The sequence below is a fragment of the Phoca vitulina genome, unplaced genomic scaffold (genome assembly GCF_004348235.1).
Source record: "Phoca vitulina isolate PV1807 unplaced genomic scaffold, GSC_HSeal_1.0 scaffold119, whole genome shotgun sequence".
Lineage (NCBI taxonomy): Eukaryota > Metazoa > Chordata > Mammalia > Carnivora > Phocidae > Phoca > Phoca vitulina.
In genome coordinates, this window is record NW_022589822.1 from 463,070 (window position 1) to 489,508 (window position 26,439).

Sequence of the window (26,439 nt, forward strand, 5' to 3'; positions counted from 1 at the left end):
AACCAATAATCCTAAAATTTGTATGGAACCAGAAAAGACCGCAAATAGCCAGAGGAATGTTGAAAAAGAAAAGCAAAGCTGGTGTCATCACAATTCCAGACTTCAAGCTCTATTACAAAGCTGTCATCATCAAGACAGTATGGTACTGGCACAAAAACAGACACATAGATCAATGGAACAGAATAGAGAGTCCAGAAATGGACCCTTGACTCTATGGTCAACTAATCTTCGACAAAGCAGGAAAGAATGTCCAATGGAAAAAAGACAGTCTCTTCAACAAATGGTGCTGGGAAAATTGGACAGCCCCATGCAGAACAATGAAACTGGACCATTTCCTTACACCACACACAAAAATAGACTCAAAATGGTTGAAAGACCTAAATGTGAGACAGGAGTCCATCAAAATCCTAAAGGAGAACACAGGCAGCAACCTCTTCGACCTCAGCCGCAGCAACTTCTTCCTAGAAACATCACCAAAGGCAAGGGAAGCAAGGGCAAAAATGAACTATTGGGACTTCATCAAGATAGCAGGCTTTTGCACAGCAAAGGAAACAGTCAACAAAACCAAAAGACAACTGACAGAATGGGAGACGATATTTGCAAATGACACATCAGATAAAGGGCTAGTATCCAAAATCTATAAAGAACTTACCAAACTCAACACTCAAAGAACAAATCATCCAATCAAGAAATGGGCAGAAGACATGAACAGACATTTTTTCCAAGAAGACATCCAAATGGCCAACAGACACATGAAAAAGTGCTCAACATCGCTTGGCATCAAGGAAATCCAAATCAAAACCTCAATGAGATACCACCTCACAGCAGTCAGAATGGCTAAAATTAACAAGTCAGGAAACGACAGATGTTGGCGGGGATGCAGAGAAAGGGGAACTCTCCTACACTGTTGGTAGGAATGCAAGCTGGTGCAACCACTCTGGAAAACAGTATGGAGGTTCCTCAAAAAATTGAAAATAGAGCTACCCTACGACTCAGCAATTGCACTACTGGGTATTTACCCCAAAGATACAAATGTAGGGATCCAAAGGGGTATGTGCACCCCAGTGTTTATAGCAGCAATGTCCACAGTAGCCAAACTATGGAAAGAGTCAAGATGTCCATCAACAGATGAATGGATAAAGAAGATATATACATATAGATATATATAGATATATATATCTTTATATACATAATGGAATGGTATGCAGCCATCAAAAGGAATGAAATCTTGCCTTTTGCAACGACGTGGATGGAACTGGAGGGTATTATGCTGAGCGAAATAAGTCAATCAGAGAAAGACGTATCATATGATCTCATTGATATGAGGAATTCTTAATCTCAGGAAACAAACTGAGGGTTGCTGGAGTGGTGGGGGGTGGGAGGGATGGGATGGCTGGGTGTTAGACATTGGGGATGGTATGTGCTATGGTGAGTGCTGTGAATTGTGTAAGACTGTTGAATCACAGACCTGTACCTCTGAAAGAAATAATACATTATATGTTAAAAAAAGAAGATAGCAGGAAGGGAAAAATGAAGGGGGGGAACTCGGAGGGGGAGATGAACCATGTGAGACTATGGACTCTGAGAAACAAACTGAGAGTTCTAGAGGGGAGGGAGGTGGGGGTATGGGTTAACCTGGTGATGGGTATTAAAGAGGGCACGTACTGAATGGAGCACTGGGTGTTATAGGCAAACAATGAATCATGGAACACTATATCAAAAACTAATGATGTAATGTATGGTGATTAACATAACATAATAAAAAAAAGTTTAAAAAAAATAAAAGCAGCAGAATAGACATTCTTCTCAAGTGCACATGAAACATTCTCCATGATAAATCACGTTACACCACAAAAAGCCTTAATAAATTTAAGATTGAAATTTTATCAAGCATCTTTTCTTTTTTTAAGATTTTATTTATCGATTTGAGAGAGAGAGAGAGGGAGAGGGAGAGAGAATCTGAAGCAGACTCCAGACTGAGTGCATAGCCTAAAATGTGGGGCTGGATCCCATGACAGATCATGACCTGAGCCAAAACCAAGAGTCAGATGCTTAACTGACTGAGCCACCCAGGCACCCCTCAAGCATCTTTTCTGAACACAGTGGTAAACTAGAAATCAATTACAAGAAGAAAACTGGAAAAATCACAGCTATGTAGAGATTAAATAGCATGCTACTAAACATCCATTGGGTCAATGAGGAAATAAAAGGAGAAACTTTTAAAAAAATACCTGAGACAAATGAAAATGGATATACAACATTCCAAAATCTGTGAGATGCGGCAAAAGTGTTTCTCAGTGGAAAGTTCATAGTGATACAGACCTACCTCAAGAAACAAAAATCTCAAATAAACAATCTAGCTTTACACCTATAAGAACTAGAAAAAGAAAAACAAAGCCCAAAGTCAGTAGAAGGAAAGAAATAATAAAAGATCAGAGTGTATATTAATGAAATAGAGACTAAAAAGACAATAGAAAAGATGGATAAAACTGAGAGCCGGTTCTTTGAAAAGATAAAATTGACAAACTTTTAGCTATAGGCACCAAGAAAAAGAGATAGCTCAAATAAATTGTAATGAAAGAGAAGTTACAAATGATACCACAGAAATACAAAAGATTTTTAAGAGACTACTAGGAACAATTATATGCCAAGAAATTGGACAACCTAAAAGAAAAGGATAAATTCCTAGAAGCATAATCTTCCAAGACTGAATTATGAAGAAATAGAAAATCTGAATAGACCAATTATTAGTAGGATATTGATTCAATAATTAAAACACTCCCAGCAATGTTTTAATTATTGTATAAGATGGCAACCAGAATAGGAGGACCCTAGGCTCACCTCATCCCATGAATACTAGATAACTATCAATCATCCTAAATACTCTATAGAACAAACTCTACAACTAAGGGCAGAGAAGAGGCCAGAAGATAGGAGGTGTGGAGATGCGGTCTGGGAGAGACGATTATGGCTGCTGCAGTGGGGAGGGAGCCACGGTTGCACAGAATGGGGACAGACAGACTAATACACAGGAGGGCCCAATGGGAAAATGAACCCCCATAGCAACTGGCTTGGAAAGTGAGAGGGGCCGAATTTCATGAATTCTTGCAACCAGCAGGGCTTAAAGCCTGCAGTTTTAAAGTTCAACTGGCTTGGCTCAGGGAGAGCCCAGAGAGCATTTGAGCTGCTCTTGGAGAGAAGGCAAGGCAAACAGTCACAGACAAACAGCATGGAAACAGAAATCTGAAGAGCACCTGAGGCAGACAGTGAGGAGGTTAGTTGCTCATCAGAGCATGTCCCAGAGAGACAGTGTTCATGGAGAGACCCCTCTGAGAACAAAGGAACTAGCAGGCACCATTTCCCTCCCCTATCCCTCAGCATAAGCACAGGGCCACCACTAGCTCAATACCAACACGACTTAACTTGCCTACACCAAGTGCCACACTCACCCTGTGCTCTGGTGTAACTCCACTTCCAAGTCATGCTTGCCTCAGTCCCAGTGCAGTGGGCCTCCCTCCCCCAGAAGACCAGGCCAAACCCCTGCCAACACCGTGTCTCCCAACCTTGGAGTTTTACAGGGCCTCAGTTCAAGCAGGGGTAGTGACAAGTCTCATTGCACAAGCATACCAGTGCACACCTAGTTAAAACTCGCCACATTCAGTCCAAGGACAAAAAACTGCCCACAACAGGCAAAGAGAGCCTCTGTAGACAACTGGCCAGAAAGATAAAGCAGCCAGGACAAAACAGAAAACACAGCACATATTGGAGACACTCCCAGAAGTGCCAGGCCCTGAGGAACAGAGGATAGTACATGACAGGGCACTATAGGACCTCTTCTTCATGAGGCCATTACCCTTAAGAACAGAAGATGTAGCTGACTTTTCTAACACAGAGAAACAGGCATAGACACATAGAAAAAATAAGAACACAGAGGAATTTCTCCCAAGTGAAAGAACAGGACAAGGCCAGGCCAGAAATCTACATGAAACAGATGTAACATACCTAATATGAAATTTAAAGGAATGATCATAAAGTTACTCACTGGATGTGAAAAGAATGAAAGACAGTGAGACCCTTAACACAGAGATAAGGAATAACATATCAGAGATAAAGGGTTCAATAAACAAAATGAGAAACACATTTGATGGAATGAACAAGGGGCTAGAAGAAGCAAAGGAATGAATTAATGACCTAGAAGAGACAGAGTAATGGAAAGTAATCGACCTGAACAAAAGAGAAGAAAGAATTATGCAAAATGAGAATGGACTTAGGGAACTCAGTGACTCCATCAAACGTAGTAACATTTGTATTATAGGAGTTCCAGAAGAAGAAGAGAGAGAAAAGGGGGCACAACATTTATTTGAAGAAATAATAGCTGAAAAATACCCTAATCTGGAAAAGGAAACAGATATCCAGATCTAGGAGGCACAGAGATCCCCCAACAAAGTCAACAAAAGCAGATCCACACGAAGACATATTGTAATTAAAATGCCAAGTTATAGTGATGAAAAAATTTTAAAAGCAGCGAGACAAAAGAATACAGCTATATACAAGGGAAACCTCATAAGATTATCAGCAGATTTTTCAGCAGAAACTCTGCAACCCAGAAGGGAGAGGCCTGATATATTCGAAGTGTTGATTGGGAAAAATATGCAGCCAAGTATACTCTCTCCAAAGGCAATCATTCAGAATGGAAAAAGAGATAGAATTTCCCAAACAAAAATGAAAGGAGTTTATGACCGCTAAAGCAGCTCTACAAGAAATATTAAAGGGGACTCTTTCAGTGGAAAGGAAAGCCAAAAGTGACAGTATGAAAGTAGGAAACACAAACACAGTAAAAATGAATATTTCTATTTAAAAAATCAGTCAGGGAACTCACACAAAAAAAGGATGTAGAGACGCCTGGGTGGCTCAGTTGGTTAAGCATCTGCCTTCAGCTCAGGTCATGATCCCAGGGTCCTGGGATCGAGCCCCTCTCCCTCTGCCTACTGCTCCCCCTGCTCGTGCTCTCTCTCTCTCTGCCAAATAAATAAATAAAATCTTTTTTTAAAAGGATGTAAAATATCACACCATATACCTAAAACATGAAGAGAGGAAAAAAGAATGGGTTCAAACTTAAGTGACCATCAACTTAATATGGACTGTTATTTGCAGATGTTGTATACAAACCTAATGGTAACCACAAATCAAAAACCACTAGTAGATACACAAACAATAAAAAGAAAGGGAACCAAATATGTCATTAAAGAAAACCAGCAAAACATGAAAGAAAGATGAAAGGATCAGAAAAACTTCAGAAACAACCACAAAACAAGTAACAGAATGACAATAAATACATATCTATCAATAATTACTTTAAAAGTAAAGGGACTAAATACTCCAGTCAAAAGACATAAGGTGACAGAGTGGATAAAAACACAAGACCTATCTATATGCTGCCTACAAGTGACTCATTTTAGACCTAAGGACACATACAGATTGAAAGTGAGGGCATGGAGAAATATTTATCATGCAAATAGTTGTCAAAAAAATGCCAGAGTAGCAATACTTATATTGGACAAAATAGATTTTAAAACAAAGACCATGACAAGACACAAAGAAGGTCACTATATAATAATAAAGGGGACAACCCAACATGAAGACATAACAGTAGTAACTATATATGCACCCAACATGGGAGCACCCAAATATTCAAAATATTTAATAACAAATATAAGGGAACTAATCAATAGTAATACAATAATAGTAAGGGTCTTTAACACCCCATGTACATCAATGGACAGATCATCCAATCAGAAAATCAACAAGAAAACAATGGCTTTGAATGACACACTGGACCAGATGGATTTCACATAAATATATCCAGAACATTCCATCCTGAAAGAGCAGAATACACATTCTTTTCAGGTACACATGGAACATTCTCCAGAATAGATCACATATAAGGCCACAAAGCTAGTTTCAACAAATTCATAAATATCAAAGTCATACCATGCATCTTTTCTGATCACAATGCTTTGAAACTAGAAATCAACCACAAGAAAAATTCTGGAGAGAGCATAAATACATGTAGGTTAAATAACATGCTACTAAACAATAAATGTATCAACCAAAAAATCAAAGAAATCCAAAAGTACATGGAAACAAATTAAAATGAAAACACGACACTCCAAAACCTTTGGGATGCAAGAGGAAAGTTTATAGCACTATAGGCCTACCTACAGAAGCAAGAAAAATCTCAAATAAACAACCTAACCTTACACCTAAAGGAGCTAGGAAAGGAACTAGCGAAATGCAAAACCAGCAGAAGGAAGGAATTAATAAAGATTAGAGCAGAAATAAATGATATAGAAACTAAAATATAATAGATCAATGAAACCAGGAGCTGGTTCTTTGAAGAGATCAACAAAATTCATAAAACTCTAGGCACAGTTATCAAAAAAACAAAGAGAAATAACTCAAGTAAATACAATTACAAATGAAAGAGGAGAAATAATACCAACATTACAGAAATACAAACGACTGTGAGAGAACATTATGAAAAACTATATGCCAATAAATTGGACAACCTAGAAAAAAATGGATAAATTCCTAGAAACATATAACCTACCAAAACTGAAGTAGGAAGAAGTAGAAAATTTGAATAGACTGATTACTAGCAAGGATATTGAATCAGTAATCAAAAAACTCCCAATGAACAAAAGTTCAGGACCAGACGGTTTCACAGGCAAATTCTACCAAACATTTAAAGAAGAGTTAATATGTATTCTAGTCAAACTATTCCAAAAAAATAGAAGAGCAAGTAAAACTTCCAAATTAATTCTATGAGACCAGCATTACTCTGATACCAAAACCAAATAAAGACACCACTAAAAAAACAGAACTACAGGTGAATATCCCTGCTGAACATAGATGCAAAAATCCTCAACAAAATACTAGCAAACATAATCCAACAATACATTCAAAAAATCATTCACCACAGTCAAGTGGGATTTATTCCTGGGATGCAAGAGTGGTTCCATATTCACAAATCAAAGTGATATATCATATCAATGAAAGAAAGGATAAAAACCATACAATCATTGCAATAGACACAGGAAAAGCATTTGACAAAGTACAACATCCATTCATGATAAAAACCCTCAACAAAGTAGATTTAGAGGGAATATATCAACAAAGTAAAGGTTACATGTGAAAAACCCACAATGAACATCATACTCAATGGGGAAAAACAGCTTTTCCCTTAAGGTCAGGAACAAGAAAGGGATGCCCACTCTCACCACTTTTATTCAACATAGTACTGGAAGTCCTAGCCACAGCAATTAGACAACAAAAAGAAATTAAAGGCATCCAAATTGATGAACTTTCACTCTTTGCAGATGACAAAATACTCCATATTAGAATGCCCAAAAGACTCCACCAAAAAAACTACTAGTACTGATAAAGGAATTCAGTAAACTCACAGGATACAAAATTAATGTGCAGAAATCTGTTGCATTCCTATACACTAATAATGAAGCAGCAGAAAGAGAAATTAAGAGAACAATCCCATTTACAAGTGCACCAAAAATAATAAGATACCTAATAAGCCTAACCAAGAGGTGAAAGACCTGTACTCTGAAAACTATAAAACACTGATGAAATTGAAGACAACACAAAGAAATGGAAAGACATTCCATGCTCATGGATTGGAAGAACAGATATTGTTAAAATGAATATACTACCCAAAGCAATCTACACATTTAATACAACCCCTATCAAAATACTAACAGTATTTTTCACAGAGCTAGTACAAACCAATCCTAAAATTTGTACGGAACCACAAAAGACCCCAAAGAGCCAATACAACCTTTTAAAAGAAAAGAAAAGCTGGAGGTATCACAATGCCAGATTTCAAGTTATATTACAAAGCTATAGTGATCAAAACAGTATGGTACTGACACAAAAATAGACACATAGATCACTAGAACATAATAGAAAACCATGAAATAAACCCTAAATTATATAGTCAATTAATCTTTGACAAAGCAGGAAAGAATATCCAATGGGAAAAAGACAATCTCTTCAACAAATAGTATTAGGAAAACTGGACAGCAACATGCAAAAAAATGAAACTGGGCCACTTTCTTTCACCGTACACAAAAATAAACTCAAAATGGATTAAAGACCTAAATGTGAAACCTGAAACCATAAAAATCCTAGAAGAGAGCACAGGCAGTAATATCTCTGACATTGGCCATTGCAAAATTTCTCTAGGTATGTCTCCTGGGGCAAGGCAATTAAAAGAAAAAAAAACTGTTGGGACTACATCAAAATGAACAGCTTCTGCACAGCAAAAGAAACAACAAAACTAAAAGGTAACCTACAGAATGGGAGAAGATATTGCAAATGACATATGCAATAAGGTTTGGTATCCAAAATATATAAACAACTTATACAAATCAACACCCAAAAAACAAATAATCCAATTTTTAAATGGACAGACATTTTTCCAAAGAAGACATACAGATGGGCAGCATACATGAAAAGATGCTCAACATCACTCATCATCAGGGAAATGCAAATCAAAACTACAATGAGGTATCCCACCTCACACGAGTCAGAATGGCTAAAATCAAAAACACTAGAAACAATAAGTGTTGGTGAGGATGTAGAGAAAAAGGAACACTCTTGCACCATTGGTGGGAATGCAAACTGCTACAGCCACTGTGGAAAACAGTATGGAGTTTCCTCAAAAAATAAAAAATAGAACTACCCTATAATCCAGCAACTGTACTACTGGGTATTTACTCTCCCCCCAAAAAAAACCCACTAATTCAAAGGAATGCATGCATCCCAGTGTTTATTGCAACATTATTCACAATAGCCAGATTATGGAAGCAACCCAAGTATCCATTGATAGATGAATGGATAAAGAAGATGTGGTATATATATACAGTGGAATATGATTCAGCCACAAAAAGAATGAAATCTTGCGTTTTACAACAACATGGATGGAACTAGAGAATATAATGCTAAGCAAAATAAGTCAGAGAAAGACAAATGCCATGATTTCACTCATATGTGGAATTTAAGAAACAAAGTAAACAAGCAAAAGAAAGAGACAAACCAAGAAAAAGACTCTTAACTATAGAGGACAAACTTGGTTATTAGAGCAGATATTGGTGGCAGGATGGATGAAATAGGGGATGGGGAGTAAGGAGTGCACTTGTCAAGATGAGCACTGGGTAATGTATGGAATTGTTGAATCACTGTGTTGTACACCTGAAACTAATATAGCACTGTATGTTAACCATACTGGAATTAAACAATGAATGAGTGACACTCCAATAAACAAATGTCCAGGACCAGACAGCTTCACTGGTTAATTCTACCAAACTTTCAAAGAAGATTTTAATATTTATCCTTTTCAAACTCTTCCAAGAAATTGAAGAGGGAATGCTCCCAAACTCATTTTCTGAGGCCAACATTACCCTGACACAAAGAATAAACAAGGACATCACAAAAAAAGAAAGAAAGAAAGAAGAAAGAAAATTACAGGTCAGTATCCCTATGAACATAGATCCAAAAATGATCAACAAAATATTAGCAAATTAAATTCAACAATATTTTAGTAGATTCATACACCATGATCAAGTGGAATTTATCCCAATGATCCAAGGATGGTTCAATATCTGCAAGTCAATCAGCTGTTTATGGGTGACAAGATTTAATATATGGAAACCCCTAAAGAATCCACCAAAAAAACTGTTAGAACTAATAAACAAATTCAAGTTGCATGGTTCAAGAGCAATATAAAAAATTTGGTTACATTTATATACACTAACAATGAATTATCAGGAAGAGAAATTAAGGAAACAACCCCACTTAAAATTGTATCAAAAACAATAAAATTCTTAGAAGTAAATTTAACCAAGGAAGTAAAAGATTTATACACTGAAAACTATAAAGCGTTGATGAAAGAAATAGAAGAAAACACTAATAAGTGGAAATATATTCCATTCTTATGGATTGGAAGAATGAATAGTTAAAATTTCCATAAAATTTCCATATTAGCCAGATTCAGTGCAATCCCTATCAAAATTCCAATGGTATTGTTCACAGAAATACAAGAAGCAATCCTAAAATTTGTATGGAAACACAAAAGACCCAAATAGCCAAAGCAGTCTTAAGAAGAACAGATCTGGGGAGAAGGAAAAGATGGCAGCAGACTAGGAGGACCCTAGCCTTGTCTCATCCCACAAACACAACTAAATATCAAATCATCCTAAATCCCCATGAATTGACCTGAAGATTGACAGAACAAACTACACAACTAAAGGGAGAGAAGAGACCACATTGAAGAAGGTAGGAATTGTGGAGACGTGGTTTAGGGAAGAAATGGATTACAGGTGCTGTGGAAGAGAGGGAGCTAAGGTTGTGGAGAAAGGTGAGAGAGAGCACACGGGAAGGCACAAGGAGAACATTTCCCCAAAAGCCATTGGTTTGGAAAATGAGAGGGGCTTATTTTCATGAATTCTTGCAACCAGTGAGGCTGAAAGACTGGAGTTTTAAAATTCAGCAGGCTTGACTACAATAGAGCCCAGAGGGCACAGCCCTGCTCCTGGAGAAAAGGCAAGCAGACAACCTGGGGCAGATAGCATGGCAACAGCCATTTGCAGAGTGCCTGGGACACACAGGTGGGAGATTATTTGCTCTTCTCAGAGCCCATCCCTGAGAGGCAGCATTCAGGGAGATGCCTTTCTGGGAACAAAGGAGCTGGCTGGCACCATTGCCCAACCCCATCCCTCAGCATAAACACAGAACCATTGGCAGGAGCCAGTGCAGCACTAACACTGGCTGCCTAACTTGCATACACCAAGCCCCACACCCCTGCACTCTGGCAGGACTGCACTTCTCAGTCAAGCTTGTCTCAGTCCCAGCATCACAGCCCCTCCCCCAGGAGACAAAACAAAAATCTCTGCCCACACCACATCTCCCAAACAGAGAGTTCTGCAGGGCCTCAGTTCTGGTGGAGTTGGTGTCAGGTTTCATTTAACAAGCAGACCAGAGCAGACATAGTTAAAACTCACCACATTCAGGCCAGGGACCAAACACTGCCCACTGCAGGCAAGGAGAGCCTCTGTGCATGACTGGCTTGAAGGATAGAGCAGCCAAAACACAACAGCAGAGCACACACTACACACACCAGAAACAATCCCTGAAGCTCCAGGGCCTGGAAAGTACATGACCTCTTCTTCATACTTTCAAGAGCAGGAGACATAACTGGCTTTTCTAACACAGAGAAGAAGGCAGAGACTTAGACAAAATGCCAAGCTGGAGGGATTTATCTCAAATGAAAGAACAAGATAAGACCACAGCCAGAGATCTAAGTGAAACAGATAAAAGTAACATGTCTGATGGAGAATTTAAGCAACAATCATAAGGATACTCACTGGGCTTGAGAAAAGACTAGAAGAAGTCAGTGAGACCCTTACCACAGACATAAAAGAATTTTTAAAAAATCAATCAGAGATGAAGAATGCAATAAATGAGACTGGAAACAGGCTTGATGCAATGAACAACAGGCTGGAAGAAGCAAAGGAATGAATTAGTGACATAGAAGAAAAAATGATGGAAAATAATGAAGCTGGACAAAAGAGAGAAAGAAGAATTATGCAACATGAGAAAAGACTTAGAGAACTCAGTGACTCCATCATAACATTCATATTATAGGAGTCCCAGAAGAAGAGAAAGAAAAAGGGGAAGGAAATTTATTTCAGAAATAATAGCTTAAAATTTCCCTAATCTGGGGAAGGAAACACACATCCAGATCCAGGGGGCACAGAGAACTCCCATTAAAACCAACAAAAGCAGGCCAACACCAAGGCATATTGTAGTTAAATTTGGAAAATCTAGTGATAAAGAAAAATTTTTAAAAAGCAGCAAGACAAAAGAAGTCCTTAATTTACAAGGGAAGACCCATAAGGTTAGCTGTAGACCTCTCCAGAAACTTGGCAAGCCAGAAAGGAGTGGCATGATATAGTCAATGTGCTGAATGGGAAAAATCTGTAGCCAAGAATACTCTCTCTAGCAAGGCTATCATTCAGAATAGAAGGAGAGATAGTTTCCCAGACAAACAAAAACTAAAGGAGTTAGTGACCACTAAACCAGCACTGCAAGAAATATTAAAGGGGATTCTTTGAGTGGAAAGGAGAGACCAAAAATGACAAAGAAAGGATCAGAGAAATTCTCCAGAAACAATGACAAAACAAGTAATAAAATGGCAATAAACACATAGCTATCAATAATTACTTTGAATGTAAATGGACTAAGCACTCCAATCAAAAGGCATAGGGTGTCAAGAAACAAATAATCTGGTTTAAAAAAATGGGCAGAAGACAGGAATAGACATTTTTCCAAAGAAGATATATAGATGACCAACAGAGACATAAAAAGATGCTCAACATCACTCATCAGGGAAATACAATTCAAAACCCCAATGAGATATCACTTCATACCAGTCAACCAGGAAGCAACAGGTGTTGGTGAGGATGTGGAGAAAGCGGAACCCTCTTACACTGTTGGTGGGAATGCAAGTTGGGTACAGCCACTTTGGAAAACAGTGCAGAGGTTCCTCAAAAAGTTAAAAATAGAGCTACCTATGACCCAGCAATTGCACTCCTGGGTATTTACCCCAAAGACACAGATGTAGTAAAAAGAAGGGCCACATGCACCCCAATGTTCATAGCAGCAATGTCCACAATAGCCAAACTGTGGAAAGAGCCGAGATGCCCTTCAACAGATGAATGGATAAAGAAGATGTGGTCCATATATACAATGGAATATTACTCAGCCATCAGAAAGGATGAATACCCAACTTTTACATCAACATGGATGAGACTAGAGGAGATTATGCTAAGTGAAATAAGTCAAGCAGAGAAAGTCAATTATCATATGTTTTCACTTATTTGTGGAACATAAGGAATAGCATGGAGGACATTAGGAGAAGGAAGGGAAAAATGAAGGGGGGGAAATCGGAGGGGGAGACGAACCATGAGAGACTATGGACTCTGAGAAACAAACTGAGGGTTCTAGAGGGGAGGGGGGGTGGGGGGATGGATTAGCCCGGTGATGAGTATTAAGGAGGACATGTACTGCATGGAGCACTGGGTGTTATACGAAAACAGTGAATCGTGGATCACTACATTAAAAACTAATAATGTATTGTATGGTGACTAACATAAAATTAAATTAAAATAAAATAAATAAAATAATAATCTCCTTTTCTTTAACTTTTGAGAGTTTAATTATATTGTGTCTCAGTGTAGGTCTCTTTGGAGTCCTCTTTTGGAGATCCCATGGGCTCCCTGGATGTAGCTGTCTCTTTCTCTAAGTTAGGGTGGTTTTCTGTTATTTTTTCAAATAAGCTTTCTGACCCCTTTCTCTCTCTCTTCTCCTGGGACCCCTATAATATTAGTCTGCTTGATGGAGTCTTATAATTCTCTTAAGTTATCTTCACTCTTTTTCATTATTTTTTCTTTCTGCTTCTCTGCTTGAATGAATTCTTCCTTTCTGTCTTTGAGTTTGCTGATATTTTCTTCCACTTTATCTAGTCTGCTCTATTGACTTTTTCAACTTAGTTACTGTCTTTTTCAGCTTTGATTTCTGTTTGGTACTTTTTAATATTTTCTATCTCATTGTTGAAATTCTCACTTTGTCATGCATTGGTCTCCTGACCTTGGTAAGCATCTTTTGACCATTATTTTAAACTCTTTATCAGATAAATCACTTATCTCCATTTTATTAGGGTCTATTTCTGGAGTTTTATCTTGTTGTTTTGTTTAGAACATATTCTTCTGTTTCTTCATTTTTCTTTCCCTCTGTGTTGGTTTCTGCATATTAGATACAACAGCCACCTCTCCCAGTCTTGATAGAGTGGTCTTGTGTAAGAGATGAACCTTATCATTCAGCTCAGCCTTAGCTCTTGGCTGTCGCTCAAACCTTTGTGATTTTTCTAAGCCACTTTCTGTGGTTGTAGCGACTTCCAGTAGTTGAAGGTGTGTCAAGACCTGTCAGTCTCCCAAAGGGGAGGATCTTAGTCAGCACCTAGATGGAGGCTGATTGGAAGCCAGACCCTTGGTTAACAGCTTTTAAAGTATGCAGGCAGACTTCTTTCCAGGAAAGACTGGGAGCTGGGCATTTCTGTGTGCTCCCTTTGCACTGAGCCTTGGGTAGATAGCCAATTAAGAAGCATTTCTTTGTTTGTTACTGTCCTATGGAATCTGGAACTAAAGCCCCACTGGCTGCCAGAGCCAGGTGATCAAGGGGTGTATCCCCTGGACAGCAGCCACAAAAGCCAGAGTGGTAGGCATGTATACAAGCTCATTCCAGGAATACACCAATGACCTGAGTGGGCCAGAGGGAGAATGTGCAGATGGTGCCCACTGGCTTTCTTCATCTCTGGGGAGGATTGCAGTCTGTCCCTAGATGTGTGCCAAAATAGAAGCCTGACCTTCAAGAAGCAGCTTTTAATGTATGCAAATAGGCTTTTTATAGAGAAAGACTAGGATATGGGTGTTTCTGTCTGCTGTCTCTGTACTAGACCTGAGTTTTCCACAGTGAGTCTTCATAAGCCCATTAAGAACTGTTTCGAGCCGGGCTGGTACCACCATGTTCTCTTGGGCAGGCGTCGCTGGGCTCTCGGCCTGCGCCGTGCAGCCGCAATGGATCCAAGTTCGAAATACGGCAAATTTAAAAGATATTACCAGGCGACTAAAATCAATCAAAAACATCCAGAAAATTACCAAGTCTATGAAAATGGTAGTGGCAGCAAAATATGCCCGAGCTGAGAGGGAGCTGAAACCAGCTCGAGTATATGGGATAGGATCTTTGGCTCTGTATGAAAAAGCTGATATTAAGGTGCCTGAACACAAGAAGAAACACCTCCTTATTGGTGTATCCTCAGATCGAGGGCTCTGTGGTGCTATTCATTCCTCGGTTGCTAAACAGATGAAAAGTGAGGTGGCCACGCTCACAGCAGCTGGGAAAGAAGTCATTCTTGTTGGAATTGGTGATAAAATCAGGGGTACACTTCATAGGACTCACTCTGACCAGTTTCTGGTGTCCTTCAAAGAAGTGGGAAGAAAACCTACTTTTGGGGATGCGTCCGTCATTGCCCTTGAACTACTAAATTCTGGACATGAATTTGATGAAGGGTCTAATCATCTTTAATCAGTTCAGGTCTGTCATCTCCTACAAGACAGAAGAAAAGCCCATCTTTTCCCTTGAAACCATTGCAAGTGCTGAGAGCCTGAGTATCTATGATGATATTGATGCTGACGTGCTGCAGAATTACCAAGAATACAATTTGGCCAACATCATCTACTATTCTCTAAAGGAATCCACCATGAGTGAGCAAAGTGCCAGGATGATGGCCATGGACAACGCTAGCAAGAACGCTTCCGAGATGATTGACAAACTGACCTTGACATTCAATCGCACCCGCCAGGCTGTCATCACGAAAGAGTTGATTGAAGTCATTTCCAGTGCAGCAGCTCTGGATTAATGAAAACCAAGTTTCATCCTCAGACAAGAGATAAAGAAGGAAAATTCAGCCAGCTGATTTTATTTTTAGCTTACTGCTGTCCTTGTCAGAAGAAATTGTTGGTCCATTGTTTAAACTACTAAAGACAGCAAGATGTTTATAAATTATCTTACAATAAACAACTTACCAAAAGAAAAAAAAAGAACTGTTTCTTTGTGTTCTATAACCTGGTGGGTCTCATGGATGCAAGCCTCATTGTCTTTCAAAGCTAGGTGTTTCGGGGGCCCATCCCTCATGCAGACATCTTAAAAGTTTGGGCACTAAATGTTGAGTCCAAACTCTTCACTCCTCAAGGAGAAGCTTGGAGTTGTGAACTTCCTTCTGGTTGCTGCACCAGGGATGGGTTTATGATAAAATTGTGTTTCAGCATTTTCTACCCATTTTGATGTGGGTTTTTTTTCTTATTTACCCAATGTGTAGGAGTCACTCAGCTAGTTTCTGGATTTCTTTCAGAGGGAATTGTCCCAGGTGTAGCTGTAGATTTGGTATGTGCATGGGGGGAGGTGAGTTTGGGAGATTTCTATGTTGCCATCATGGACCAGAACCACCAGCATTATTTGTATTAGTCCCAAACTAGAAACTACTCAAATATCTATCAACAGTAGAATGGATGAATAAATTGTGGTAGAGTCACGCAATAAAATTCTATACAGCATGAAGGATAAATGATCTACTACTATATAACAACAATGATGAATCTCCTAAATATAATATTAAATGAAAGAATCCAGACACAAAAGAGTACAAGCAAAACTAATCTTTGGTGACAGAAGTCATGATGGTAGTTATCCTTGGGTTAGGGGAAAGACAAGATGGAAAAGGGGTACAAGAGAGTGTTCTGGGGTGTGCGTAATGATCTATTTATTGGCCTGGATGCTAGTGATATGGATGTGTTCACATCATGAAAATACATCAAGCTTAAGATTTGTGTACTTTTCCATATACATACTATACTTCAGTAAAAGATTAATTTACCTTAAGTAAAAAAGAAATCCTTTAAGAAAAAAAGAAAGCCTTTAGCAAAGGCTTTTCAGTGACTTCCCATAGTACTCAGAATAAAACCCAAAATCCTTACCATGGCCTATAAGGCTATACATGATCTGGCCCATAGCTACCTCCTCCACATTATTCCTTACCATTATCCCCCTTGCTTACGCAGCTCCAACCACATGGCCTTCTTGCTGTTCTGCAAACATAATAAAACTCCTTTCCATCCTAATGCTTTGTTCTTGCTCTTCCCTTTGCCTGGAACACTCCTCTCAGCTTGTCACATTGTTGGTTTCTTATCATATAAGTAACAGCTCAAATGTCACTTCTTCAAAAAAGTCCTCACTCAACATACTCCATCTGAAATAGACTACCCAGTCACTTTTTATCACAGTACATTATTTTTTCTTTATAACATCTGTAACTAGATATGTATTTATTACTTGTCCATCATTTGTCTTTCTTAATAGAATGTAAATAGATCCCAAAGGCTGGGATCGTGTCTGCTATGTTCATCACTGTATCTTTAACACCTGACACCACCTAGCACATAGCAGCTGCTCATGTAAATGTTAGAGTTGAATGAATGAGTGAAGATCACTGAGTAATCTGTCCAGTAGGTCTATAGCTTGGCTTTTCCCCACAAAGAGAAACACCTGAGAAGTTCTAAGTCATTCTGCTAAAAAGAAAGCCTTGTTAGTATAACCTCTCTTGCCCACCTCAGCTTAGTGAATAGAAAGCTCAGATCTTTCCCCAGTGCTTCTGTAAAATTTGGCCAAGAGAATGTACTTTAGATAAAACATCATATCCTAAGATGGAAGAAACCAGCTAGAACTTACTTCTATCTCCTACCTCCAGATTCTCCAAAGGAAAAAAAAAATATGGTCAACAGGCAGCAGGGCTCCTCTCTGCAATCCTATATTCCCAAGAGAGCATTGACTTATTCTCACCTTATCTCTAGGACAAGTAATGAATATAGACAAAGCCTTAAATAAAATTGCTCAATAAGCAATAGGTGTCTTTAACATGTGTTTGAGGATATCTTTTCTTCTCATGATTTCATCTTAGATACAACAACTATGACAGAGCTGTCATCAATACTGTACCTTATGATGTTGTCCATCGTTGGTATACAGCACACCGGACTCTGACAGTAGAGTTGAGGAGACCTGAGAATGAGTTTTGGGTCAAACTAAAGCCTGGCAGGGTGGGTGCCAAGTTCTAAAGATGTCAAGTAAGCTTGTTATACTGAAGCAATGAATAATGGGTACTTCTTTAATATGTGAGTCACAGTCTTGCAAAGGTAAAAATGAAAAGAACCCTGGGTATTGGCTCTGGTCCTGCCACTCACTGAATGACCTGGAAGCAGGTCCCACACCATATGTAGGCATCAGTGACTCAGTGGCTCTATATGTATAATGAGGGGGTTGAACTAGATAATCCCTAAGTGTCCTTCCAGCTATATGATTTCTTTTTTTTTTTTTTTTTTGCTCTTGATCTATTCTCTGAGTAATGTCTTCAGCTTAGCATAAAACATAATGAAATAGTTTAACTTTTTGAGAAAGTATATATTAAAAATTAAACAAAAGAAAATGAAGCCAGTTATCTGATTTGCTTTGATAAGAGAATAATTACTCAAGAAACATAAGCTTCTCAAGTACAGGGCCTAATTACCTACTGTTGCTTTTGTAACTTCCACCCAGCCTACTACAGGGCTATGCACATCCTAATTTCCAAATGTTTGTTTAATCTCAAAAAGAAAGATACCTCATTGAATTTTAACTAGAGAACAACCTAAAGCTTTTAAGTGGTCTCTTCTGATTTAGAATTCTTTGGTCTGCTTTTGTTCTGATGGTGTTTTTTTCTCTTTTTTCCCATTCACAGGTCCTATTTATAGACAACTGGCGTGTCCTACATGGCAGGGAATCGTTTACTGGCTACCGCCAACTCTGTGGCTGCTATTTAACAAGGGATGATGTATTAAACACTGCTCGTCTCTTGGGGCTTCAGGCTTAAAATTGACAGCATTAAGATTATGAACACACCTGGCACCCTGGCTACCAGAATTTCATATCAGCAAAATAATATTGTGTCAAAACCTACTTCAAATTGTCTCTTTATCTCATCACACAAAACAGAAGTTGCAACTAGATCAGTTAGAAAGAAATGCATTTTAGGAACAAAGTCTTTGTAAAGCAGGAGTTTGCAAAATGTTTGGTCTTAGGACACCTTAACACTCTTAAAAGTCATTGAGGACCCCAAAGTGTTCTTGGATGTGGGTTATATCTATTGATACTAACTGTAATAGATATTAAAACCGAGAAATGTTTAAAATTCAAGAACACAAAATCACACATCCCTCAGTATCAGAGAGATGGCATCATCACATGCCATATAGCCTTTGGAAAAGCCCTCTGTACATTTATGAGATAATAAGAATGAAAAAGGTAAATATCTTAGTGTCATTATAAAAAATATTATTTAACCCACAGGCCCACTGAAAGGGGCTCAAGAATCCCTCCAGGTGTTTTCAGACCACTCTTTAAGAACCAGTGGGCTGGAGGATACCTTAAGACAGTCTTTTACATAGACCTGTGGATTAAAGAGTTTAGCTGAAACCATAGATTTGTATCTACAGTGTCCTAAAACTACAGATATTGTAGAAATTGCTTGACAGCACAAGCTCAGTGATAAGGTAGTAACTGAATATAAACATTGTTTTATCTTACAAGAAGGGTTATCTCCATCCAAGACATCTCTTGAAGAATTAAACTAGGAAGCCACAATAGCTCCTGTGGAACAAATCCATCAGTTCAATAATTGTGTGAGGGATAATTGCAGAAAGTTTTTAGAGACTTCTGAGGTTCCATATGATAATTCATATATATACACATACACCACAAGAGAGTACAGAGGGTTAGTCTGTAAGACTGTTCAGTGAACTCATCATGACAGATGATGTGGCTCCAAAGAACTGGAAATTACTATCCAACCTTGCATTTTTGCTTTTGATGGAATTTAGGATGCAATCTGTTTCCTCCATTTCTGCTGATCTTTTTTTTTTCTTTTCTTAAAATATTATACATGTTAATTGCTAAGATTTGCCTGGGTTAAGTATAATACCTTGTTTCTTTTATTTTTTAGTGACTCCCTTTATATATGGATGGAGAGACAGAGAGATGGGTATGAGGGTTATTTTCCCCTAGCTTTCATTGAAAGTGAAGCTGTACAATAACTGCATTGACCACTGTAGAATGATGAAAGAGAATCCAGGCGAGGATGTGCAGAAGAGGAAAAAAAGGGGATCATTAGTGGGGATAGAAGTCACAAAACAAACTCAGTACTCTGACAGAGAATAGAGTCTAATCTGATGTTCACAAAGAGTCCCTAGTTCACGTTTAGTAGTTTATGCATTATCTTATTGACTCATCCAGTGCTCTAAAATATGTTCTCAAAATATTTCTGCATTTTATTTGTACTATTTAGGAATCTTTAGGGGTCTTCATGAAATTGGTTGTCCTTGGGTCAAAGGATTGATAATTAAGCCTAGGTCTTAAAGAACATACCCATTAGCAATCAGAACAGAAGTAACATTTTAACATGCAATCTATTCTCCCTATTGTTAGGTACTCCTAAAATTGTCACCATTAGTCTTCCTCAGGATATTTATCCTTTTTGAAATTTTGCTTAACTTAGCCTTGAAAATTACATTTTAACTGTGGTCAGCATTGATTTATAATAAGCAATGGACATATTCAGGGTCCTGGAGAGATAAGGATACAGATCAATCTTCTCCCTCACTGAAGGACTTCCTTTACCTTCTGTTTCTCCTGGGACCTTGATTCATTAATTATTTCACCCTCGCTTTCCTAAATTTTCAATCCATACTTTTCTATAATGTACTCCCTTCAGAGGAAGAAAGAGGGAAGGGAATTATTTGAGTGCTGATCATGGTGCATTGAAAACTTTCTTTGTAAAATGTTTCTTTTTTTACATCTCTTTCTGGTGTCCCTGAATATGTAAGCATGGGTCTATGTCTACCAAGCTCAGTGTTGTGGAGTTACTTTTACCTTTTGCTAAGGTGGGATGGGATCAGTAGGGTCAGGAGCACAACACCTAACATAGTCTTTTCATAATACAAATTTGTTGGAATAAGAATAAAATAATGAATCCTTTTCAAACAAATTTACCAGATATTACCATGTTCTCTATAAGATGTCCTTTTGTGTTTGGCAGTTAACCAGCACTGAATTTTGTCTACCTTCATCTAGAGTGACAAACCATTCAAGTGTGTTCAGGACTGAGGGGTTTCCTGGGCTGCAGAACTTAGTGTTAAAACTGGGGAAGTCCCACATAAACCAGGACTATTGGTCTCCCTACCTTCTTCCTGCTAGCAATGTCTTTTTCTTTAGTGTTCATCAGCAGTTCTCATTTCTGTCCAAGTGCTTGTGAATCACAACCTGTGTAGTCTATGATGAAAAGGAAAAAAGATGTATGAACTGTGGTGTGTTGTGCAGGTTCCCAAAGTAGACCGGCAACCGCAGCATCATTTGAGCACTTGTTAGAAATGAAAATTCTCAGGCCCCACACCGGACCTACTAAATCAGAAACTGTGGGGGTGGAAGCCAGAAGTTTGTGTTTTAGCAAGCCCTCCAGGGGATTATGGTGCCTGCCAAAGTTTGAGAACCACTGAAGGGAAGAGCCTTGTTGCTAAGCTCTAGGCCCTATTTTGAGCTAGAGTTTCTTCTTCATTTTAAAATGGAGGCCTTGGACAGGGCAACATCTAAAGGTTCTGTCACTCTGTAATTTTGTTTGACCTCATAGCTTAAGTTTTCTCATATGAGCAAAATAAGGAAAATACCTACCCCACAGGTTTTTCTAGCAAATTTGTGATTATTAAATAAGATGTTTGCAGCACATAATGATAACCAATAACAATAGCTAACTTTCATGGTGCTTTCCATATGCCAGACACTGTTATAACTGCTTTTAATCCCCACAGCAACCCTACCCCTGTTTTATAAATGAAGAAATAGAGGTAATGAGAGATTAAATGGTTTAGCCAAGGTCACATGGCTAAATAAGTGTCAGAGTTTGGATTAGAATTTCAGAAAATCTGACCACAGAGACAGTGCTTTTAATTAATATGCCATATTCCAAAATAAATGTTAATGCCTTCCCCCTTGTCCTTATTCCAACAATATTTACAGTCTAGCTGACCATTCATAGATAGTAATCATCATCTGTACTCTTAAGTTCCTTCCAATAAAATCTTAAGAGAACCATGAGAATAGCTACATGTTTTGCAAACAGTTTATAAATATCCACCAAACCCCCTACTTTTTTAAAAAACAAAGTGTTTTTCACATTCTCTAATTTTACTTGTTCCAAAGGTAGAAACTTGATGATAGAAAGAAATCAATCCATTCAGCATTTTTCCTTCTTTCCACACTCTTGCAAAATATGTCAGTTGTTAGGATCAAAACCATTTTATAGGACATATTCATATCACTGCCCCAGGAAGCTCTTGGGCATATTGGAGATCCACTCACACAGCCAGCTGGTGGCTTAGTTGTGAAGTCAGGCCATGTCAGTGTCCTTGCCTCCTTAGGCCTACAACTCACCACAGCCAAAGACCCTGGCAGATATGGTTGTAGTTCTTTTTTTGTTCTTTTCTGTTGTTGTCAGATCTACATTCAGGGGTTGGTGGGTTTGTGGGTAGTTTATCCTACTCCTTGGCTTTAAGCAGCGGGCCTGGCTTTTGTCCTCCATCTTGCTAAGAGTACTTTTGGACCACTCAGAGTATGAAGTCTTAGCTTGATTAATGGAATCCAAGCTTCCTTTCTGGAAAAAATCATCAGGCATCTTTTACAATTGTGAAAATCATCTTAAGCCATGTTGGTGTGTATCATATAGTTTCATAGTGGTGTTCTAACCTACTTTTTATGGGTAGATAAGTATGGTAATTTATCCTGTGCATAAGTAAAGATCACAGGGTCAATGCTATGTGAACCTATGAAGTCAGTGAAGGTTTTTCTCTCCTAGCCCCACCTTTCTCTATGGTCTATCTTTTGTCCCATTAATGATGGGCCACTCCCTCCAATTCAGGTACTCAGTATCCTCTTACCTTCTGCTTTCTAGATCCCTCTCTGATGCCTTGACTGAGTCAATGTAGTGTTATAGAAAGAGCATGGACTTGGACCAAACTGGGCTTGAATTTCATCTTTGCCTCTGACTAGCCTGGTGAATTTGGAGAAGTCACTTTCGTTCCTTGAGCCTCTGTTTCTTCATCTGCAAAATAAGGCTTATAAATGTCATCTACCTGCTAAAGCTGTGATGAAGAATGAAATGAGGTCTTGTGCATAAAGTGTGTACCACAGTGAGCAGCACACAATAAATACTCAGTAGTGGTTTATTTTTTGTCATCAATGTTATTTGAGCAAATAAGAGGGAACAAGGCGAGTCTGTGTGTTTGATAGAAATCAGCATTCTACTTAGAGGGAAGGAGAAAAGCAATGAGAGTCAGACTTGGAAAAATATGTGGAAATGCTAGGGGTAAGGGAGAGTAGACAGGTCATGAAATGTACACATATTAGCAGAGCATTCAAGCACAACCTGAGGGTTTATAGATAGGAAGTTGGTTTGAGTAGGTGGTGCAGGAGCTGAGAGCTGAAAGGGCGAATGGATCAGAGAGAGAGGTCAGAGGATGGATCAGAGAGCTTGATGAGACATGGAGTCTGGAGTGTTTTAGGGAGAGTGGCTTGATAACAAAGGTGATAGGATGAATGAGGCAAGTAGGCAGATACCTATGCCTGCCATGATGTATAGTTAAGGTAGAACACATACTTACACATGTAACTTCACCATGTCCCAAAACCCCAGTGAAACTACTATAAAATGATACTTTAAATGATTGGAAGGGCAGGAAAGGAGGCAACAACTAAATTTTGAATGCTGAAAAGCAGATGGATGAATAGTAATTGACTTAGCAGACCCAGAAAGGTCACAAAGAATCTGAAACCCTTAGTGGGAGAAGCCAAAAACCAACCTCATTTATTACCCCCTTTTCCACCCCACCCCACAAAAATCTTCAAAGGCTGAAATATGTAACTCTGGAAGTGGAGGTGGGTAGTGGGCACCAAAATAATGAGGTTTGTTTAAAAATTGTTTAAGAATTTCCAAACCCCCTCCTGCATTTGATACCTGACTAAACTGAGGATCTGGCCCTTCCCTGCCCTGACAGAAGTCTGGAGTGTTAGTCCCTGAAATGCAGAGGACTCTGGACTGGGAGCCAAGGGCTGGAATCTCATCTTAAAAACAGAAGAGATAATTAGAGATATGCATCCTGAAAGCTGTAAATCCCCATCCTTCTCCACCTCAGACTCTAAAATTCTCACAGCTGAAAGGTTCTTCTGTGAGCCATTTGACCAACTCAGAAAAATATCTAAGGATACTGACAATAAAGGATCCCCAAAAAGAACCCAGCTGAAATACTCTATGGTGAGGCTCATTGTATGCTATTGTGAGGTAGACAGGAGGAGGAGGAGACCCATCCAGCTGAGGATATTTATATTAGAAATGCAGGAGAGGGCGCCTGGGTGGCTCAGTTGGTTAAGCGACTGCCTTCGGCTCAGGTCATGATCCTGGAGTCCCGGGATCGAGTCCCGCATCGGGCTCCCTGCTCGGCAGGGAGTCTGCTTCTCCCTCTGACCCTCCTCCCTCTCATGCTCTCTGTCTCTCATTCTCTCTCTCAAATAAATAAATAAAATCTTTAAAAAAAAAAAAAAAAAAGAAATGCAGGAGAGAGCTAAGATGGCAGCATAGCAAGAGGACCTTAGGCTTCTCTCATCCCTCAAACACAACTAGATATCAAATCATTCTAAATGCCCCAGAAATTAACCTGAAGACTGAGAGAATAAACTCCACAATTAAAAGGAGAGAAAACACTACATCAAAGAAAGAGAGTGTGGAGATGTGATTTGGAGGAGAAATAGATCACAGGAGCTGCAAAGGAAAGGGAGCTGTGGTTGTGGAGAAAGGCAAGAGGGAGAGGAGCACACAAGCAGAACACTTCCCCCAAAGCCATTGGCTAGGAAAAGTAGAGGGGCTGATTTTTGTGAGTTCTTCCAACCAGCAGGGTTTAAAGACTTGAGTTTTAAAGGTTGGTGGGCTTGGCTGGGATAGAACCTTGAGGGCACTACCCTGCTCCTGGAGAGAAGGCAGGCAAACAACCCAGGGGCAGATGGCATTGAAATAGCAATCTGAGGAATGCCTGGGGCACACGGTGGGGTGGGGGGAATATTTGCTCTTCTTGGAGAGTGTCCCTTGTCCCTGAGAGGTAGCATTCATTGAGACACATTTCTGGGGACAAAGGAGCCAGCTGGTGCCATTTCCCTCCCCCACCCCTCAGCATAAACGCAGAGCCACCTGCAGAGGGCAGCTTGGCCCCAGCACTGGTTGCCTAGCCTGCTTGCTCCAGGTCCCACACCCCTACATTCTGGCACAACTACCCTTCTCAGTCAAACCTGCTCAGTCCCAGCATGGTGAGACCCTCCCCTAGAAGACCAGTGCAGGCCCCTGCCCACACCATGTCCCCAAAGCCTGGAGATTTAAAAGTCAGCAGGCTAGGCTGGGCTAGAGCCTAAAGGGCAAAGTGATGTTTCTGGAGAAAAGGCAGGCAAACAACCCAGAGGCAGACAGTATGGAAACAGCAATCTGAAAAACACCTGGTTCACATGGTGGGTGGTGGTGGGGATTATTCACTCTTCTTGGAGTGCATCCCTGAGAGCAGTGGGTACAGGGACCCCTTTCTGGGGACAAAGCTGGCTGGTGCCATTGCCTTCCCTCACCCCTCAGCATAAACACAGAACCACCTTTAGTAAACAGCACAGTGCCAACACTGGCTGCCTAACCTGCTTACACCAGGTCCCACACCCCTGTGCTCTGCTGCTACTGCCCTTCTTGGTCAAGTTTGCCTCAGTCCCAGCCCGGTGGCCCCTTCCCCAAAAGACCAGCAGAAACTCCCACCCACACCATGTCTCCTTACCGGAGAGTTCTGCAAGGCTTCAGTTCTAGTGGAAGTGGTATCAGGTCTCATTTAACAAGCAGACCAGAGCATACCTAGTTAAAACTCACCACATTCTGGTCAGGGTCCAAACACTGACCACTGCAGGCAAAGGGAAACTCTGCAGACACCTGGCCTTAAGTATAGAGCAGCCAAAACACAGCAGAGTGCATGCAGCACACACCAGAGACATTCCCTGAGGTGCCAGGCCCTGGGCACTATATGACCTTTTCCTCATAAAACCATTACTCTCAGGAGCAGGAAACATAACAGGCTTATCTAACACAGAGAAGAAGACAGAGACTTAGGAAAAAAAAATCCCAGGACAGAGGAATTCATCCCAAGTGAAAAAACAAGATAAGGTCACACCAGAGATCTAAGTGAAACAAAGATAAGTAACATGCTTGATGGAGAATTTAAAGCAACAATCATAAGAATACTTGCTGGGCTTAAGAAAAGAATAGAAGACTTCAGGCAGACCCTTTCAACAGAGATAAAAGAGTTAAAAAACAATCAGAAATGAAAAATGCAATAACTAAGATTTGAAATACACTTGATGCAATGAACACAAGGATGGAAGAAGCAGAAGAATGAGTAAGTGATATGGAAGATAAAATAATGGAAAATAATGAAGCTGAAAAAAGAAGAATTATGGAACACAAGAGTAGAATTAGGGAACTCAGTGATTCCATCAAACAATAACGCATATTATAGGAGATCCACAAGAAGGAAAGAAAAAGGGACAGAACATTTATTTGAGGAAATAATAGCTGAAAATTTCCCTGATCTGGGGAAGGAAACA

At 39.4% G+C, this 26,439-nt stretch overlaps 2 protein-coding genes across 3 annotated transcripts in view; both read left to right on the top strand.

Moving 5' to 3' along the window:
* Positions 1 to 23,711, top strand: part of TMLHE (trimethyllysine hydroxylase, epsilon) — a 129,449-nt gene extending 105,738 nt beyond the window's left edge. For both annotated transcript variants that reach the window (XM_032398725.1, XM_032398726.1), the window contains 2 exons: positions 17,642 to 17,780; positions 18,458 to 23,711. In XM_032398725.1, coding sequence (XP_032254616.1) covers positions 17,642 to 17,780; positions 18,458 to 18,589 — 271 coding nt within the window. In that variant the 3' untranslated portion in view covers positions 18,590 to 23,711. The remainder of the gene's footprint in view (positions 1 to 17,641; positions 17,781 to 18,457) is intronic.
* On the top strand, positions 14,557 to 15,728 carry LOC116628411 (ATP synthase subunit gamma, mitochondrial-like). Its single transcript, XM_032398738.1, is given in 2 exon segments — positions 14,557 to 15,201; positions 15,203 to 15,728. Coding segments are annotated over 2 exon segments (894 nt in total). The 5' UTR covers positions 14,557 to 14,652; the 3' UTR covers positions 15,548 to 15,728.
* Positions 23,712 to 26,439: the final 2,728 nt, after the last annotated feature.